The sequence below is a fragment of the Salmo salar genome, chromosome 09 (genome assembly GCF_965601325.2).
Source record: "Salmo salar chromosome 09, fSalSal1, whole genome shotgun sequence".
Lineage (NCBI taxonomy): Eukaryota > Metazoa > Chordata > Actinopteri > Salmoniformes > Salmonidae > Salmo > Salmo salar.
In genome coordinates, this window is record NC_138299.1 from 76,954,035 (window position 1) to 76,973,623 (window position 19,589).

A 19,589-nucleotide genomic window follows, 5' to 3' on the forward strand; every position below is an offset into this window, starting at 1 on the left:
TAAGGAATACCTAGGATAGGATAAAGTAATCCCTCTAACCCCCCCCCCCCCCCCCCCCTTAAAAGATTTAGATGCACTATTGTAAAGTGGTTGTTCCACTGGATATCATAAGGTGAATGCACCAATTTGTAAGTCGCTCTGGATAAGAGCGTCTGCTAAATGACTTAAATGTAAATGTAATCTCATATTACAGCTAAACAGCACTATGTTTACTCCCGTTTTTCTTTTACACAGGATGTTGACTGTACATGCACTTCACAACACAATAGCTGTGTCCCCTCAGTCTAAAATGGGTTCATGTCCTTGTCATAAGTCTCTATGGTATATGGTGAGTACCTATCCAATCCTTTCATTTACTAGTGGTCTGGAAGGAGAGGACACAAGGAAAGGAAGCCATTACGAGGATTGGAACAAGGTCAATGAGGAACCACAGGTGAAATCACCACAGTTGGTGTGTCTAATGGGACCCAACTGTCTAGGACCCTATTCATTCAAGCCCAGTTAGCTGTCAATGCACCTTGGAAATACTGTGCTTTCACAAATACTTTCACACTGCTTTAAAGGACTACAGATTCTGACTCACCCACAACACCAGCTTACCAGCTTTGATTGAATAGGGCCCGAAGCTGCTAGTGGAGTGAAAGATTCAAACGCTTTGCTACACGCTAGCACCAAGTCACAAAAGTGAGTCAACTTAGAATCAATCAAATACTGTTCTGATGACATCACATGTGCTGGAGTGTATAAAATGAGATCCTCCTTCAAATGAAGGAGTCATTTCATGACTGCATTTCTTGTAAATTCTACATCACCAGGAATGCGGACTAAGTGCTGACAACAAGAGAACAAGCACTCAGGCGTACCATCTCTACTATGGATGAAACATGACCTCCAGGCCAAGCAAATGACTGGAGAAATCCAACAGAAGTCTCTCTAGTTTATAATGTAGATTTAGGGTTGGCTGGTGGTCTCCTCCCTGCATTCATTCCATCAGCTACAAAAAATGAGCAGCATCAGAGATATGTAGGACAACGAATGGAGTGCAACATTCATGATTCCATTCAAACCCAATGATACTTATGTTTGGAATACATTTGTGAGGCATTAAGTGAAGGTGAGTACTTGTTCTGCAGCGAGGGTGACTGCTACAGAGACAGGTTATAAACAATAGGAGGAACTTGGCTACAGACTTGAGTATGCACTAACTGAATGTTAAGATGGGAGTGTGTTTGTCTGTGCGGATGTACATATTTCTGAGGCTACTGTCGTAAGTCTCCACTTGGAATATCTATCCTCCTCAAACAATTGAATGAAAAATGTACGTATTATATGACATGCAATGTCTCACATTCCCTTCATAGAATTGTTATTGAATGGCCATTGTGGGGTTTTAGGCAAATAGTGAGTTTTTTTCTCTCGAATCTACATGTAAGCATTTTGATTATTTTTTTTTACATTAGCACTTTGTAAAACCAAGTACTAGACTATTTTACATGTTAATCCAGTATTTGACACAAGTGACTGTCAAGCAACTTAATGTCTGAACTTAGAAAAAGCAAAGGTTCTGAAACACTGGGATCATTTTTAGTGCTGATCTCTCTCTTCTCTGTGGTATCAGGACATACATGGTACTCAACAGAGTAAGGGCAGTAGGTGATGAACTCACCATGTGCACTACCCCGGTCACCCCCACCACTTCCAGCATGCCATCATCAATGCGGGGTTTCCCGTAGCGCGAGTCACCCTCTGATCCCCACAGGTCTGCCCCAGAGCCCCAGCTGAACACACACACACACACACACGCAGTTGTAAGTACTGACTGTGTTTCAGATCGTTATGTACTTTTAGGTTTGAGTGGGTAAGGGGACCGTGTGAGGTCATTCTTCTTCATGAGCATGCATCTTGAAGTGAATGTCATGCGTCATGAGTGTCTGACTGTCAGCCGCGTGTAGAGTTTAACCCTGTGTGTTTTTGTGTGTATTTCCTACCTGGGATGTTTAGGAAGATGAGGCCTTCTATGCTTCTAAGATGAGGCCTTCTAAATACAATATGCCTTGATTGCGTGTCTTCACACCCCAGAGTTAATTCTGGGTGGAAACACCTTTGGCAGCCATTACAGCTGTGAATCATTTTGAATAAGATTCTTAGGGCAACATTTATCCATTGTTTTTGTCAAAAATGCTCAAGCTGATTAAATTTGGTTGGTTGGGAGTCATTGATGGACAGCAACATTCTAACCTGGTCTCTGATTTTCAAGCAATATTAGGAATGGGTATTGGTATGCTTGTCACCAGCAGGGACTGGGAAGTTTGTCAGAATCAAAATAAATATTAAAGGAGCAAAGCCCAGATAAAACATTTAAGAAAACCTCAGTCTTCTGAATACTTACTCCTGGGATAGAGTTGTATTTTTCAGCAGGACAATTACACAAGTCTTTACGCAACCAGAATGGCTTTCTAAGAGGTAGCGGTGATGTGTATTCATGGATGCCAAGGGAAGCCAGGATTCCCCCCAAAAATTGACCAATAAAAAAAATCTTGTCTCTGTGTTTCAGAATTTTCCTTCAATTTGCAAAATGCTGAGGACCACAACGGAAATAAGTCCCAGAATTTGTGTTATCCTCAATGATTTTACTCATGTGCATGTATGGCGTTTCAAGTTTTATGTGTGCTTGTTTTTTTAAATGGTCGAATTAATAAATTAACTGAAGTATCTCACCGGAGAAAGCATCCAAGCGAGCGAAACAGTGCCCCTCTGTCTCTGTACATGTAGCCCATTTATCTGATGCTGTCTGGTCAAAACTAAATTATTAGTTTTTTTTTTAAAGAATGAAAAAGTAATTTGACAACCCTGTTTGAAAGCTTTCAAATGATATCAAACTCAACTGTTTGTCTTTTTCAGTGATGAAGACATGTCTCATGGTGGCGTGGGGTATGCAAAATGGGTCAACTTTGAGCACCTCTATCTCCTGAATGTTTTGGCATTCATGTCCAAAAAGTCACTTTCTGACCACTTCTACTATGGGCAAACATGTATGGAAGGTTTGGTTCAAATCAAAAGGGATGCGGTCAGAAAGGGATTGAATTCATATGGAACATCCCAATAGATTAAATGCGCTGCATAGCCATCACATAAATCACCAAGATATTATAGTTGCTCTGAATAAGCCTCCCTCAAACCATGTACTTATACTGTACTGTAGCTTGGGGGATACAATCAAAACAGAAGTGAAAGAGGGAACCTAAGCAGACAGTGTGTTCACATTCAGCCGTCTTTAAGGGAACTGATTGCATATTAATTACAAGTTAACCTGACAAAAGACTCACAACGAAGAGATTACAAATCTGTTCATTAACTATGCATGCTTTCAGTTCCCTTTGCATTAGAAAAATGTGTTGACGTTCTATTCTAAGTGTACTGCTTTTTTACTACTGACCTTTTCAGATCTACACACCATATACACACAAGTGTGCGAAAAAGATGGGTAGGGAACACAAACAGGAACAGGACATGAGTTCATATGGCTGAGAAAGAAATACCAATACATACATTGAACAAAAACATAAACGCAACATGTAAAGTGTTGGTGCCATGTTTCATGAGCTGAAATAAAAGATCCCAGAAATGTTCCACACACACAAAAAGCTTATTTCTCTCAAATTTTGTGCACAAATTTGTTTACATCACTGTTAGTGAGCATTTCTCCTTTGCCAAGATAATCAATCCTTCCACCTGACAGGTGTGGCATATCAAGAAGCTGATTAAACAGCAGGATCATTACACAGGTGCACCTTGTGCTGGGGACAATAAAAGGCCACTCTAAAATGTACAGTTTTGTAACAATGTGTTGAGGGAGCGTGCAATTGGCATGCTGACTGCAAGAATGTCCACCAGAGCTGTTGCCAGAGAATTGAATGTTAATTTCTCTACCATAAGCCGCATCCAACGTTGTTTTTAGAGAATTTGGCAGTATGTCCAACCAGACCACATGTATGGCATCGTGTGGAAGAGCGGTTTGCTGATGTCAGCGTTGTGAACAGTGTGCCCCATGGTAGCGGTGGGGATATGGTACTGGCAGGCATAAACTAAGGACAACGAACACAATTGCAATTTATCAATAGAAATTTGAATGTTCAGATATACAGTAACAAGCTCCTGAGGCCCATTGTTGTGCCATTCATCCGCTGCCATCATCTCATGTCTCAGCATGATAATGCAAGGCCCCATGTTGCAAGGATCTGTACACAATTCCCGTGTGGCTCAGTTGGTAGAGCATGGTGTTTGCAACGCCAGGGTTGTGGGTTTTATTCCCACGGGGGACCAGTACGGAGAAAAACAATGTATGAAATGTATGCATTCATGTAGGCATTCAAGAGTGTCTGCTAAATGACTAAAATGTAAAAAAAATGTAAAAAAACTATTCCTGGAAGCTGAAAATGTCCCAGTTCTTCCATGGCCTGCATACTCACCAGATGTCACCCATTGAGCACATTTGGGAATCTCTGTTCCAGTTCTTGCCAATATCCAGCAACTTCACACAACCTTTGAAGAGGAGTGGGACATCATTCCACAGGCCACAATCAACAGCCTGACCAACTCTATGCAAAGGAGATGTATCGAGCTGCATGAGGCAAATGGTGGTTACACCAGATACTGACTGGTTTTCTGATACATGCCCCTACTTCTTTTCTAAGGTATCTGGGATGTACAGTGAGGGAAAAAAGTATTTGATCCCCTTCTGATTTTGTACGTTTGCCCACTGACAAAGAAATGATTAGTCTATAATTTTAATGGTAGGTTTATTTGAACAGTGAGAGACAGAATAACAACAAAAAATCCAGAAAAACGCATGTCAAAATTTTTATAAATTGATTAGCATTTTAATGAGAGAAATAAGTATTTGACCCCCTCTCAATCAGAAAGATTTCTGGCTCCCAGGTGTCGAGCTAAGATTAAGAGCACACTCTTAAAGGGAGTGCTCCTGATCTCAGTTTGTTACCTGTATAAAATACACCTGTCCACAGAAGCAATCAATCAATCAGATTCCAAACTCTCCACCATGGCCAAGACCAAAGAGCTCTCCAAGGATGTCAGGGACAAAATTGTTGACCTACACAAGGCTGGAATGGGCTACAAGACCATCGCCAAGCAGCTTGGTGAGAAGGTGACAACAGTTGGTGCGATTATTCGCAAATGAAAGAAACACAAAAGAACTGTCAATCTCCCACGGCCTGGTGCTCCATGCAAGATCTCACCTCGTGGAGTTGCAATGATCATGAGAACGGTGAGGAATCAGCCCAGAACTACACGGGAGGATCTTGTCAATGATCTCAAGGCAGCTGGGACCATAGTCACCAAGAAAACAATTGGTAACACACTACACCGTGAAGGACTGAAATCCTGCAGTGCCCGCAAGGTCCCCCTGCTCAAGAAAGCACATATACATGCCCATCTGAAGTTTGCCAATGAACATCTGAATGATTCAGAGGACAACTGGGTGAAAGTGTTGTGGTCAGATGAGACCAAAATGGAGCTCATTAAGGTCCTGGAGTGGCCTAGCCAGTCTCCAGACCTTAATCCCATAGAAAATCTGTGGAGGGAGCTGAAGGTTCGAGTTGCCAAACGTCAGCCTCAAAACCTTAATGACTTGGAGAAGATCTGCAAAGAGTAGTGGGACAAAATCCCTCCTGAGATGTGTGCAAACCTGGTGGCCAACTACAAGAAACGTCTGACCTCTGATTGCCAACAAGGGTTTTGCCACCAAGTACTAAGTCATGTTTTGCAGAGGGGTCAAATACTTATTTCCCTCATTAAAATGCAAATCAATTTATAACATTTTTTACATGCGTTTTTCTGGATTTTTTTGTTGTTATTCTGTCTCTCACTGTTCAAATAAACCTACCATTAAAATGATAGACGGATAATTTCTTTGTCAGTGGGCAAACGTACAAAATCAGCAAGGGATCAAATACTTTTCTCCCTCACTGTATATCTGTATTCCCAGTCATGTGAAATCCATAGATTAGGGTCCAATTTATTTATCTAAATTTACTTTTTTCCTGATATGAACTGTAACTCGGTAAAATCTTTGAAGCTGTTGCATATTGCGTTTAGATTTTTGTCCAGTATAGATCCAGGGTGTCTTGAGTTAATTGACAAAGAAAACATAGTAGCTTATTAATATATAGTAGTAGCACATTAATATACAGTAGTAGCTTATAATGAACCTTTATATATTTTTAAAAATGTAGACAAATGAGGCTACATGCCCAACACAAAACCAAATGAAAATAGAACAGAATGTCTGCTATATATTTTTGGTGTAAACAGTATTTGCACTGGCTACCTTCCACAAACAGTCAAATAAACTGTACCTTCACACTCCATCTTTGCTGTGTGCTTCTTCCTTTATTAACATAACTCTTACACAGCACAAGCCTTCAGTCTCTGGGAAACAGGACGTAGACAGTATTTTCATTCAACACAGTAACTACTTTACAATTTTACGTCCACGTTCCATTTTCTTCTTGTTTTTTCACATCGAGTATTAGGATGTTGTCCTTAATGTTTTGTACACTCAGTGTACATTTTTGGACATATAAATGAATTATATACATCCACTTATTCTTAAGCAATATAATTATAAATGCCTTATGTGTCACACCCTGATCTGTTTCACCTGTCTTTGTGCTTGTCTCCACCCCCCTCCAGGTGTCGCCCATCTTCCTCATTATCCCCAGTGTATTTATACCTGTGTTCTCTGTCTGTTGACAGTTTATTTTGTTTCGTCAAGCCTTCCAGCATTTTTCCCGTACTCCTTTCTCTCTACTTCCTGTTTTCTATCTTTCCCGGTTTTTGACCATTCTGCCTGCCCTGACCCTGAGCTTGCCTGTCGTTCTGTACCTTGTCACACAACCTGGATTACTGACCTCTGCCTGCCCTGACCCTGCCTGCCGTTCTGTACCTTTCAGACTCTGATCTGGACTACTGACCTCTGCCTGCCCTTGACCTGTCGTTTGCCTGCCCCCGTTTTTGTAATAAACTTGTGTTACTACAAAACTGTCCGCATCTGGGTCTTCTCCTGAGCCTTGACATTATGAGCTTTCGTACCCCATCAAAACCCAAAATATAAGCATGTTTTACTCCAAAGTTTGTAGACAATGTAAACAACACCCAATAATAATTAATCAATATACACATGACAGGGTAAATACGTTTTTTCTTTTACCAAACTGATGCTTGTCAATCTTATTCTTCCTGTTTTTAAAACATGGTTAAAACTCTAATTTTACTATCATGGATGGCCAGTCCTTGCATCCATAACTCTGTCTATGAATTTGAGAGTGGTTAAATTGTTCCAGCCCCATCCCTCAGCTAAATAATAAATAGAGTTGTTGATTGTTTCAATTAAGGATTCTAGCTTTAAAAATTGTTTCAGATGACACTAAATCCTGGGAAGAGTGGCTGGGTAAAGGTAGATTGGACTTTGTGGAGAAGGGTCATGGAGTCCCAGCCTTGTGATCAAGATACAGTCCGATTTGCCTTTATTTTCATGATTGGGAAGGGCTGGGGCCAGGAATTTTTGTGCTAGAACCGAAGTCAACCTTCAGTTGACTTCTGTAACCGTAAAATCCTTGGTTTCATGCATGTTAGCATCAGAAGCCTCCTCCCTAAATGTATTTTTTTCACTGCTTTAGCACACTCACACCAACCCTGATGTACTAGCCGTGTCTGAATCCTGACTTAGGAAGGCCACCAAAATTCTGAAATTTCCATCCCAACTACAACATTTTCCACCAAGATAGAACTGCCAAAGGGCAGAGCTGCAATCTACTGCAGAGATAGCCTGCAGAGCTCTGTCTTACTATCCAGGTCTGTGCCCAAACAGTTCTAACTTCTACTTAAAAAAATCCACCTTTCCAGAAATAAGTCTCTCACTGTTGCCGCTTGTTAGCGACCCCCCTTAGCCCCCAGCTGTGCCCTGGACACCATATGTGAATGAATTGCCCCCCATCTATCTTCAGAGTTTGTACTGTTAGGTGACCTAAACTGGGATATGCTTAACACCCTGGCCGTCCTACAATCTAAGCTAGATCCACTCAATCTCACCCAAATTATCATGGACCCTACCAGGTACAACCCCAAATCCGTAAACACAGGCACCATCATAGATATCATCCTGACCAACCTGCCCTCTAAATACACCTCTGCTGTCTTCAACCAGGATCTCAGCGACCACCCCTCATCAGTGTCGAACGCTCCCAAAAACACTTCAGCGAGCAGGCCTTTCTAATCGACCTGGCCCGGGTATCCTGGAAGGATATTGACCTCATTCCGTCAGTAGAGAATGCCTGGTTATTCTTTAAAAGTGCTTTCCTCACCATCTTAAATAAGCAAGCCCCATTCAAAAAAATTTAGAACCAGGAACAGATATAGCCCTTGGTTCACTCCAGACCTGACTGCCCTTGACCAGCACAAAAACCTCCTGTGGCGTTCTGCATTAGCATTGAATAGCCCCCGCAAAATGCAACTTTTCAGGGAAGTTGGACACTCTCTTTCTAAAATGATCCGCCGCAATTGTTGCAACCCCTATTACTAGTCTGTTCAACCTCTCTTTCATATCGTTTGAGATCCCCAAAGATTGGAAAGCTGCCGCGGTCATCCCCCTCTTCAAAGGGGGAGACACCCTAGACCGGAACTGCTACAGACCTATATCTTTCCTACCCTGCCTTTCTAAGGTCTTCAAAAGCCAAGTTAACAAACAGATCACCGACCATTTCGAATCCCACCGTACCTTCTCCGCTAGGCAATCTGGTTTCCAAGCTGGTCATGGGTGCACCTCAGCCATGCTCAAGGTCCTAAACGACATCATAACCACCATCGATAAAAGACAATACTGTGAATCTGTTTTCATCGACCTGGCCAAGGCTTTCGACTCTGTCAATCACCGCCTTCTTATCGGCAGACTCAACAGCCTTGGTTTCTCAAATGACTGCCTCGCCTGGTTCACCAACTACTTCTCAGACAGAGTTCAGTGTGTCAAGTCGGAGGGCCTGTTGTCCGGACCTCTGGCAGTCTCTATGGGGATACCACAGGGTTCAATTCTCAGGCCGACTCTCTTCTCTGTATACATCAATGATGTCGCTCTTGCTGCTGGTGATTCTCTGATCCACCTCTACGCAGACGACACCATTCTGTATACTTCTGGCCCTTCTTTGGACACTGTGTTAACTACCCTCCAGACGAGCTTCAATGCCATACAACTCTCCTTCCGTGGCCTCCAACTGCTCTTAAATGCAAGTAAAACTAAATGCATGCTCTTCAACCGATCGCAGCCCGCACCTGCTCGCCCGTCTAGCATCACTACTCTGGACGGTTCTGACTTAGAATATGTGGACAACTACAAATACCTAGGTGTCTGGTTAGACTGTAAACTCTCCTTCCAGACTCACATTAAGCATCTCCAATCCAAAATGAAATCTAGAATCGGCTTCCTATTTCGCAACAAAGCATCCTTCACTCATGCTGCCAAACATACCCTCGTAAAACTGACTATCCTACCGATCCTTGACTTCGGCGATGTCATCTACAAAATAGCCTCCAACAATCTACTCAGAAAATTGGATGCAGTCTATCACAATGCCATCTGTTTTGTCACCAAAGCCCCATATACTACCCACCACTGCAACCTGTATGGTCTCGTCGCGAAACTCACTGGCTCCAGGTCATCTATAAGTCTTTGCTAGGTAAAGCCAAGCCTTATCTCAGCTCACTGGTCACCATAGCAGCACCCACCCATAACATGCGCTCCAACAGGTATATTTCACTGGTCACCCCCAAAGCCAATTCCTCATTTGGCCGCCTTTCCTTCCAGTTCTCTGCTGCCAATGTCTGGAGTTAAACTGCAAAAGTCACTGATGCTGGAGACTCATATCTCCCTCACTAACTTTAAGCATCAGCTGTCAGAGCAGCTTACAGATCATTGCACCTGTACATAGCACATCTGTAAATAGCCCACCCAACTACCTCATCCCCATATTGTTCTTTTTTTCTCGCTCCTTTGCACCCCAGTATCTCTACTTGCACATTCATCTTCTGCACATCTATCACACCCGTGTTTAATTGCTAAATTGTCATTATTTTGCCACTATGGCCTATTTATTGCCTTACCTCCCTAATCTTACTTAATTTGCACACACTGTATATAGACTTTTCTATTGTGTTATGACTGTACATTTGTTTATTCCATGTGTAACTCTGTGTTGTTGTTTGTGTCGCACTGCTTTGCTTTATTTTGGCCATGTCGCAGTTGTAAATGCGAATTTGTCCTTAACTGGCCTACCTTGTTAAATAAAGAGAAATAAGAAATACTTTTTTTTTTATTGTGCATGAAAGTGTAACCAAAGCAATACCTGTAGTACTCGTAGCTGGACCTGAGTAGTCCAAATTTCAAGACACCCTACGCCTTTGTACGACACAGCCACAGAAACATGGCTGCCTTCCCAGTTAGCCTCCCAGTTGGAGTCACTGGAGACCCTCTCTGCACAGAGCTTTAGGAGATGAAAAGCTCTCTGGGAGGCTTAGGTGAACCATATGAGCTGAATGACACTTCCTTCTTGTCCCCAGACAGAATGAGATGCCTATTTGCTGTGTTGGCATCCACTGTCAGCTGGATGAAATCTGTTCGGGGAGAAAGAACGTCTTGGCATTCTAATTATATTCATATTGACAAAATATATACAACATATCATCTAATACAACATATCAGCTAATAAGTCAATTTAATTCACCTCTTGAAGGCCAACGTTAAGCCCTACCAGCTCTCACAGTCTCACGTCAGAATTAGACGTTCATCCATGTTTCTCAAACGTCACATTTAGAAGTTGTTCCAAACGTCAAATTTCAAAGTGTTTAAAGTTAAGTTCGGGCATTAACTCTGACTTTTTAAGGTTAGGAATTAACTCAATGTTTAAGGTTAGGCATTAACTCAATGTTTAAGGTTAGGCATTAACTCAGAATGTTTAAGTTAAGCGATAAGGAGAGCTTGGGGCCTATAGGTGTGTTAGTTCATGGGTGTGTAATATTGCACAAAAAATATCTGAGGGAGACTGGATGTGTGTGCCAAAACATGTATTATGTCCAGAACTCCTCTCTGGTCTTGGGAACTGAACAACCTGAACATCTGTCACTGTGAAGGAGAGTCAACTATAACTGCACGGCTTATAACAAAGATCCGTTGTATATGTTATTGAGCAAGCGACTTAGTCATACGTGCATACATTTTAAGTATGGGTGGTCCTAGAAATCGAACCTACTATCCTGGCATTGCAAGCACCATGCTCTACCAAATGAGCTACAGAGGACCAGTGGTTACAAAAACAAAATAGCAATCAATCAGATTTAGTCTATAGAGTATATGAACAGGGGGAGCCTGGTCCTAGATCAGCACTCCTACTCTGAGACACAATTGTGAATACAGGCCCAGGTCAGAATACTCACCTTGAGACACTCCAAGGCAGGTCTCAGTTCTTTTACTTCATTCTCTTGCTTTCCTGTGCCCTCTGCTGGCGTGTATTCTGTATCTCCCTCAACGTTTTCTGTATGACAAAAACAAAGTCAGCATACCGCATTTTATGGTATCCATATATTTTGAAAACAAAAAACAAGATAACAGGGATGACTAGCACAGAAGTAATGATATAAAGATGTAGCATTTCTCAAATGGGTTCTATCCTTACCTGTTGCTCAGCCCTCTGCTGCTGCTGAAACAACGATATGTCCGTGGTGTTGATTCACGGAGCACAAAACAGATGCAGTGATCACATTGATATACATTTCAAGCACTTTATTGTAATGAGGGCAAATGTTTTTAATTTCACCGGCGTCGAAAAGGGTAAGCCTATGCTTCATCAAGGCGAGAACTTGATGTTGATGCTTGAGATGAGTTTCACGAAACGAGGAGACTCAAATTAGGCAGGACTTAACAACTTTTTGTTTCTTACTAAGGCAGAAATCCCACTCGTCGTCGTCCAGGTCTAGCATAACAGTCGACTTGAGAAGAAACTTGGGAGACTGGTCATTAGTGTCTCCATAGCCCCCACCATCATAACATTTTTCTTCAGCACAGGCCTTGGGTTGAATGCATTTCTGCACTCAGGGCAGCTGTAGATACCGTTTAAATCCTCTCCATTCCAACAGTATGTCACACAGCTCATGCAGTAACTGTGTCCATATGGGATAGTCACTGGAAACCATTTTGCAACGCAAAAGACTTTCTATTTGATGAGGTCAGGTAGGCCCCTACCCATATCGTTCCGGTCCTAGTGAAAACACCCCAGGTATATTCAGTTCACGCCTTTTCCTTCAATATATATATTTTTTAAAACACAAGGTAGGCCTAGAAAATCAGTCTCATTCGAATGCGACCCAGTTGTTTTAAAGAGTTCAGGTTCCTTTATTTTTTTTTCAATTATTTTTACATGCGGTTTCCACAAATCAACAACCATTAACACTGACAATTATTTTCATCTGAGGAAATGCATATTTTTGGAAAACGTGAACAAGACTTGCACACAAAAGTTACAGTAAATAACATGAAAGGCTTATAAAACACCTTTTCGTTCCCACGAGAATCATGGTGGTGTATAATTGTTCTCTTCTCTATTAACTAAGTGTCTACAGCATGCAATCCATCCCTCTACCCGCAAAGGCTACTACACAACTTCCAATACTTTTCTCCTTGTCTCCACAGAAGAGATGGATGGAAGTTACTGTGGTGTTACAGATGGCCTAATCTGTCACTACTACAGTCACTGTAATGCTGATCATGAAAATAACAGACTACAGTAAGATCACTTTAACCACAAGATGCCATATAACTAGAATATGACAGCAGCATTTATGATGGAGAATGAAATGAATATGGACATAACATGAATATTTTGGCTAAGCTCACCAAAAAAAATTGCAATACATATGTCATGTATAATAACATTAAACAGACAATGAATGAAAAATATTACATTTATAAAGTCTGTGAATACCAAATGAACAGTCAAGCACAATAAACTATATTCCACTAGTCTTAACAAGACAAAGCTTAATCAAATCGATGATGGAGAACTGCAGAAATAGATCCCTTATGGTTTCCAATAACTTTTTCCCTTCAGTCTGGTTGCCATGGAAAAGTGAGTGTCAGCGAGAGTGTATTCTGAAATGACAGAACCATTATACATAGCCCAATGATTAAAACTACTTTCCCTTTGAGTCAGTGTGCATCATGACCTGCCCATTAGTGACCTGCAAAAAAAAAAAAAAAAATGAAAATGACATGTTAGAAGGGTTGTAGTCATTAAAATTCCCATGAGTTTGATTGGTGCATGAATAATCTAATTGTATTGTCACATGTGCCAAATACAACAGGTGTAGACCTTACAGTGAAATGCTTACTTACAAGCCCTTTCAACCAACAATGCAGTTGTTGTTTAAAAAGAAAATATGAAATTAACCTGATGTAACAATAATCAATGTTACATCAGGTTGGGGATTTCAGCCACTGGTCTTACTCAACTGTTGAGCATATTACTGATATACTGTACTACATGTCAACATGATCACCTTCCTAGGTAATGAATACTATATCTGATGTGCAGAGGTAGGCATTTCCTTACATGAAAATGCTCTCGTCCGTAGAGGGAGAACCAAAAAGCTGGTACACAGCAACTTAAGTGACCAAACCAAGTATAGGGGTTCCAGTATAGTGTGCTATATGACAATAACATTTACATTTTGGGCACTCTAAAGACATGACTTCAATAACAATATGAGGCATGGGATCCCACAGTACTAGTCCATGTAGGGTACTACCTGTGAAAGGACACTGCTAGACCATCTCGTACTGGTTGTTGGTGATGTATCGAGACAAGCAGCAGGCCAAGAACACCCCAATGAGCTAGGCAGAAAGTTAAAGAGTTTCAATTAGGATGTGAAGACAAAATTGACATGCACTCAATTCATGTATATAAAAAAAAATGTAATCTATATTTCCTTGATGATCTCACAACATTTCAAGATCCATGTTACTGGTAATAACATTGTATATTTTTTCCCCTATAGATTATTATGCCTACAGGCCAATATCAAATAAAGGCTCTTCAATGGATGTACCTGGAAGAATGCAATTCCAAAAGATATTCCGGCAATGATTCCCAGGTTAGACTCCATCAAAGTGGTCACCTTCGAGAAGCAGCCCTAAAACATGTTAAGCAGAAGGAAAATAAAAACTTTTTAAATATGGTTTCTCAAGGTTATAGCTGTTCATTACGCATACTGGACTGGCAATACTTAGTCTAAAAGACTGGTAAACTATGAACCAAAGCTCTGACATAATTCTGTATGATATGATTGATAATGATATGCGGCAGTGCTCTCACCGTGTCATACACAAAGTCGCGAGCCTTGTCAAGGTCCTTGAGGTCCTCGACAGTGCAGACAGCGTCCTCTTTGCAACAGCTCTCAGGGATGCCTTGGTCTTTGAAGTACTTTGTTGTGTTCCAGTCCTTATAACTTTCCACTCCACAGCAGTGCAACTGCACAAAAAACACATTTACTAATTATCAAGAGGAAATAACAATGTTAACTTCTAATTCCTAATTCTATGGTTGACTTAGCCATGTGGACAAATCAAGTTTCAATGTCACGTGCACAAGTACAGTGAAATTACTTTGCGTGCTTGCTCTTTCCCAACAATTCAGAAATCAATATTGGTAGTACTATACATGTTTTTATCAAAAAAAGTCAAGTAGAACAGAAACACATGAGCTAAGAACATGAGAAATTAAGCAAGCTACATACAGGCTCAGTAGCTACATACAGGCTCAGTAGCTACATACAGGCTCAGTAGCTACATATAGGCCTCAGTAGCTACATACAGGCTCAGTAGCTACATACAGGCTCAGTAGCTACATACAGGCTCAGTAGCTACATAGCCAGGCTCAGGTAGCTATATACAGGCTCAGTAGCTATATACAGGCTCAGTAGCTATATACAGGCTCAGTTCCAGGCTCAGTTCCAGGCTCAGAAGCTATATACAGGCTCAGTAGCTATATACAGGCTCAGTAGCTATATACAGGCTCAGTAGCTATATACAGGCTCAGTAGCTATATACAGGCTCAGTAGCTATATACAGGCTCAGTAGCTATATACAGGCTCAGTAGCTATATACAGGCTCAGTAGCTATAGTATTATTAAAAAAAATAAAAATAAAAAAGTTTCAGGGTCAGTGCCAAATTTACAATGTGCAGGGATACTAAATCATACTAAATCAGATCATGTTAAAAGGTGGTTCTATTGTACATCAATGAGTTATTCAATAATGGTGGAGGAGGATCATAACCTAATACAATACCAACAAGCTCTATGCAACTCTGAAAACAGATGGTGAAGCGTGACCATCTGTACTGTAGAAGTTGTTTATAGCAACACTTCTACAGGGTCTTTGATCAAATTCAGCTGCCATTTCTCTGAACAGCATGTTTTGTGTTATTTGCAAAGGAACCAAAAACACAGTTAGGCTTCGCACTGAATAACATAATACCACTTACAGTCTTCTGGATGGTGTCAACCGCAGAGCTTTTGGGGTCAGTGGTATTGTAGTTGGTCACAGCGTCTTTATAGGCACCACCTAATACAGCCTTTATCTGCAAGAAACCAAACATTAACTGGGTTTGATTTGTGGCCAACTGAACCCTACAGTAATGTCAAGTGTATTGTAAGTCACCTCAGAAGTACCTGCACTCTGGTGTATGCTCATCTACAGTTCACCGCAACGTTTCGACCTGAACGTCTTCCAGACGGTGCAGTAAACTATATGAGAACATCCCTCAGTGCACAGATATTTCCATTACTTATATTTGTACCCAGCACTAAATTGCTAGATGTGGGAACACTACTTTTGAACTAACATCTCACCTCATGTCTGAATAAGAAGCCAGAGATGCCGGCCACAAACTCAGCTACGAACACCAGCACCAGGAACATGGCATACTGAGGGGAGAGAAACAACGCATCAATTAACATACAACAAAGACAAACATTTGAGGAGAATGTGCAAATACAAAATGTAACACATCACAGTGTAACTGACCAGCTTCAGCATCCATGGGCTACCGCGGCATGTAGCGAAGCAACCAAACAGGCCAAAAATGATGATGATGGCTCCAGTCCCGATGAGGACATATGGTGCATTGGTGCTCTTCTCAGAGGCCAGCTGGAAATAAGCTTCCAGGCTCACCTTCCCCCATACTCCAACTGCCAGAAGGATAACCCCTGTAAACTGGGAGAAAGCACAGACAGTCAGCTCCAATCTCAGGTAATGTCCCTAGGGGATGTTTCAGAGGTTTGACCTAGTTCTGACACAAACTCAAGATTTAAAGGGGGGAAAAAAACAACCCTCTTAATTATACACCTAACAATTTTATTGAGCTCAGTGTGATGTCAGGGGCCAGTACACATCTGAAAAAGCTTTGAAGTTGGTATAAATGCCTACAACAGGAAGGGAAAGTCAACATGGAACTTACACGGACTATCAAAAGGGATTGATATTCAATCGATCCCTATCCCAGTCCGCGGTCCCCACATGCGTCAAGATGGCTACCACTGTTCCTGTTCCCAAGAAAGCTAAGGTTGAACTAAATGACTATCGCCCTGTAGCACTCATCGGTCATCATGAAGTGCTTTGAGAGACTAGTTAAGGATCATATCACCTCCACCTTACCTGCCACCCTAGACCCACTTCAATTTGCTTACCACCCCAATAGGTCCACAGACGATGCAATCGGCATCACACTACCCTAACCCATTTGGACAAGAGGAATACCTATGTAAGAATGCTGTTCATTGACTACAGCTCAGCATTCAACACCATAGTACCCTCCAAACTAATCATTAAGCTTAAGACCCTGGGTCTCGACCCCGCCCTGTGCAACTGGGTCCAGGACTTCCTGACGGGCCGCCCCAGGTGGTGAAGGTAAGAAACAACATCTCCACTCCGCTTACCCTCAACACTGGGGCCTCACAAGGGTGCGTTCTCAGCCCTCTCCTGTACTCCCTGTTCACCCATGACTGCGTGGCCATGCACGCCTCCAAGTCAATCATCAAGTTTGCAGACGACACTACAGTGGTAGGCTTGATTACCAACAACGACGAGACGGCCTACAGGGAGGAGGTGAGGGTCCTCGGAGTGTGGTGTCAGGAAAATAACCTCTCACTCAATGTCAGCAAAACAAAAAGAGATGATCGTGGACTTCAGGAAACAGCAGAGGGAGCACCACCCTATCCACATCGACGGGACAGTAGTGGAGAAAGTGGAACGTTTTAAGTTCTTCTGTGTACATATCACCGACAAACTGAAATGGTCCACGCACACATATAGCGTGGTGAAGGCGCAACAGGAGGCAGAACATTTTTTGGCTTGTCACCAAAAACCCTCACTAACTTCTACGGGTGCACAATTGAGAGCATCCTGTCGGGCTGTATCACCACCTGGTACGGCAACTGCACCACCCACAACCGTAGGGCTCTCCAGAGGGTACTGAGGTCTGCACAACACATCACGGGGGGCAAACTACCTGCCCTCCAGGACACCTACAACACCCAATGTCACAGGAAGGCAAAAAAGATCATCAAGGACAACAACCACCCGAACCACTGCCCGTTCACCCCACTTCCATCCAGAAGGCGAGGTCAGTACAGGTGCATCAAAGCTGGGGCAGAGAGATAGAAGCTGTTTTTCAATCTCAAGGCCATCAGATTGTTAAACAGTCACCACTAGCACAGACAGGCGGCTGCCTACCTACAGACTTGATATCATTGGCCACTTTAATAAATGGAACGCTAGTCACTTTAATAATGCCACTTTAAGAACGTTTACATATCTCACATGTATATACTGTATCCTTCACTATCTATTGCATCTTAGCTGCTCTGTCACTGCTCATCCATATATTTTATACTTATATATTCTCATCCCTTTACTAGATTGTGTCTATTAGGTTTTGTTGTGGAATTGTTAGATATTACTTGTTAGATAATACTGCACTGTCAGATCTAAAAGCATAAGTATTTCGCTACACTCGCATAGAATTTGATTTAACCCAGCACCCCTCACTGACACAACCAATAATAGCCCATGGTCTCACATCAGTGAGCTCAGTATCTTCCTTTGTATAATATCCCTTACTTTTACCAGAGTCATATACTCATGGACTGCAGTCATCAGTCCATCGGACCATGAATTATACAGATCACTCTCCATATAGCAATAAATGACAGATGTGTTGTCATGAACTTTGAACCCATAAAAGCCACGTTTGATTAATGGCGTAGATAGAATAATATAAACTGTGAATTAACACCATTGACAGATTAAATTTACACAACATTTGTCAAGAAAGCTGTTAGAAAATGTGAGCTGGCTAACGATCTTTGACGCCAATCTGCTAAAAATAAATATGTTTACCTAAAAGTACTGCAAAAAAAAAAATTGAGATCATAATAGTTATTTAGTAAGAGTGCCGGCTGTCTTTGGTTGTATCTCAATCAACAACCAGGCCTAACTTCGAATAGTCGTTCCCAACATCTGACAATTTGTCTACGAATGTCACCACGATCCCCGCAATCAAACCTTTAAACGTTTTTTTATTTTATTCGACCTTTATTTAAGCAGGCAAGTCAGTTAAGAACAAATTCTTATTTGACAATATCGGCCTACACCGGCCAAACCCTAACGACGCTGGGCCAATTGTGCGCCGCCCTATAGGACTCCCGATCATGGCAGGTTGTGATACAGACCGTGATTGAACCAGGGTCTGTAGTTACGCCTCTAACACTGAGATGCAGTGCCTTAGACCGCTGCGCCACTCGCGAGCCTATACTCGCGGGCTGCAACTCTCAAAAAAAAACTATGTAACGTGGCTTTGCAACGTTGTCGCGGTTGGAGAAACGCACAACTTTCACAGCACCATCTGCGCATAAATAATGTAAAGTAGCTCGAGACTTCGCTATATCCAACAATTAAGTGATTCTTTTCCAACAGTGTTTTCTAACTATCACGGGGAAATAATGTTTTATTTCCAATAACTCGAGTCCTTAAGTTTCAGCCAAAGCCTTACGTTATTCGTTTGTAAATTCCAATTGGATATGTTGGCATCGCCGCTAATTTAGCCCATTGTTACCGTAGCTTGCTTGCATCAGTTATTTACAAGTCAACACTTACCCAAAATATGAGACTGTAAGATATAAGAAAGGTCTTGAGACATGTAATCACTGGCTTAGTTTGAAGCCTTCTTGATGGGGGAGACATTATGTCTATTTCGCAGAAATTGGCAATCAAAAAGTATCGTTGTTACAAAGCGAGAGAGAAAAAAAAACACTTCCACAACGTCTTGCTGGAAAACTTTTGTCGACAAATCACAGAATCCAAGGAGAAGGGAAGTGTCGTCACTGATCCAGATTCACTTTCCTGTGAGGAAAAAGTACATTTCCTAGGATTTATGGGAAGTTTTATATTCGCTTGTATTTATGATGTTCCA

The 19,589-nt window shown here is 41.7% G+C and overlaps 1 protein-coding gene across 2 annotated transcripts; it reads right to left on the reverse strand.

Annotated features, from left to right (window-relative positions):
• Nucleotides 1–12,430: 12,430 nt before the first annotated feature.
• Nucleotides 12,431–19,562, reverse strand: tspan6 (tetraspanin 6). 2 transcript variants are annotated; one of them, XM_014212158.3, is made up of 8 exons: nucleotides 19,274–19,562; nucleotides 16,145–16,333; nucleotides 15,970–16,044; nucleotides 15,603–15,698; nucleotides 14,433–14,588; nucleotides 14,167–14,250; nucleotides 13,867–13,951; nucleotides 12,431–13,210 (listed from the first exon to the last, which is right to left on the reverse strand). In XM_014212158.3, the coding sequence occupies exons 1-7, from the start codon at nucleotides 19,358–19,360 to the stop codon at nucleotides 13,883–13,885; spliced, it is 756 nt and encodes a 251-aa protein (XP_014067633.1). In that variant the 5' UTR covers nucleotides 19,361–19,562; the 3' UTR covers nucleotides 12,431–13,210; nucleotides 13,867–13,882. The 2 variants fall into 2 exon arrangements, with proteins under 2 accessions (XP_014067633.1, NP_001135033.1); NM_001141561.2 differs by having other exon boundaries at nucleotides 12,438–13,299; nucleotides 19,274–19,428.
• Nucleotides 19,563–19,589: the final 27 nt, after the last annotated feature.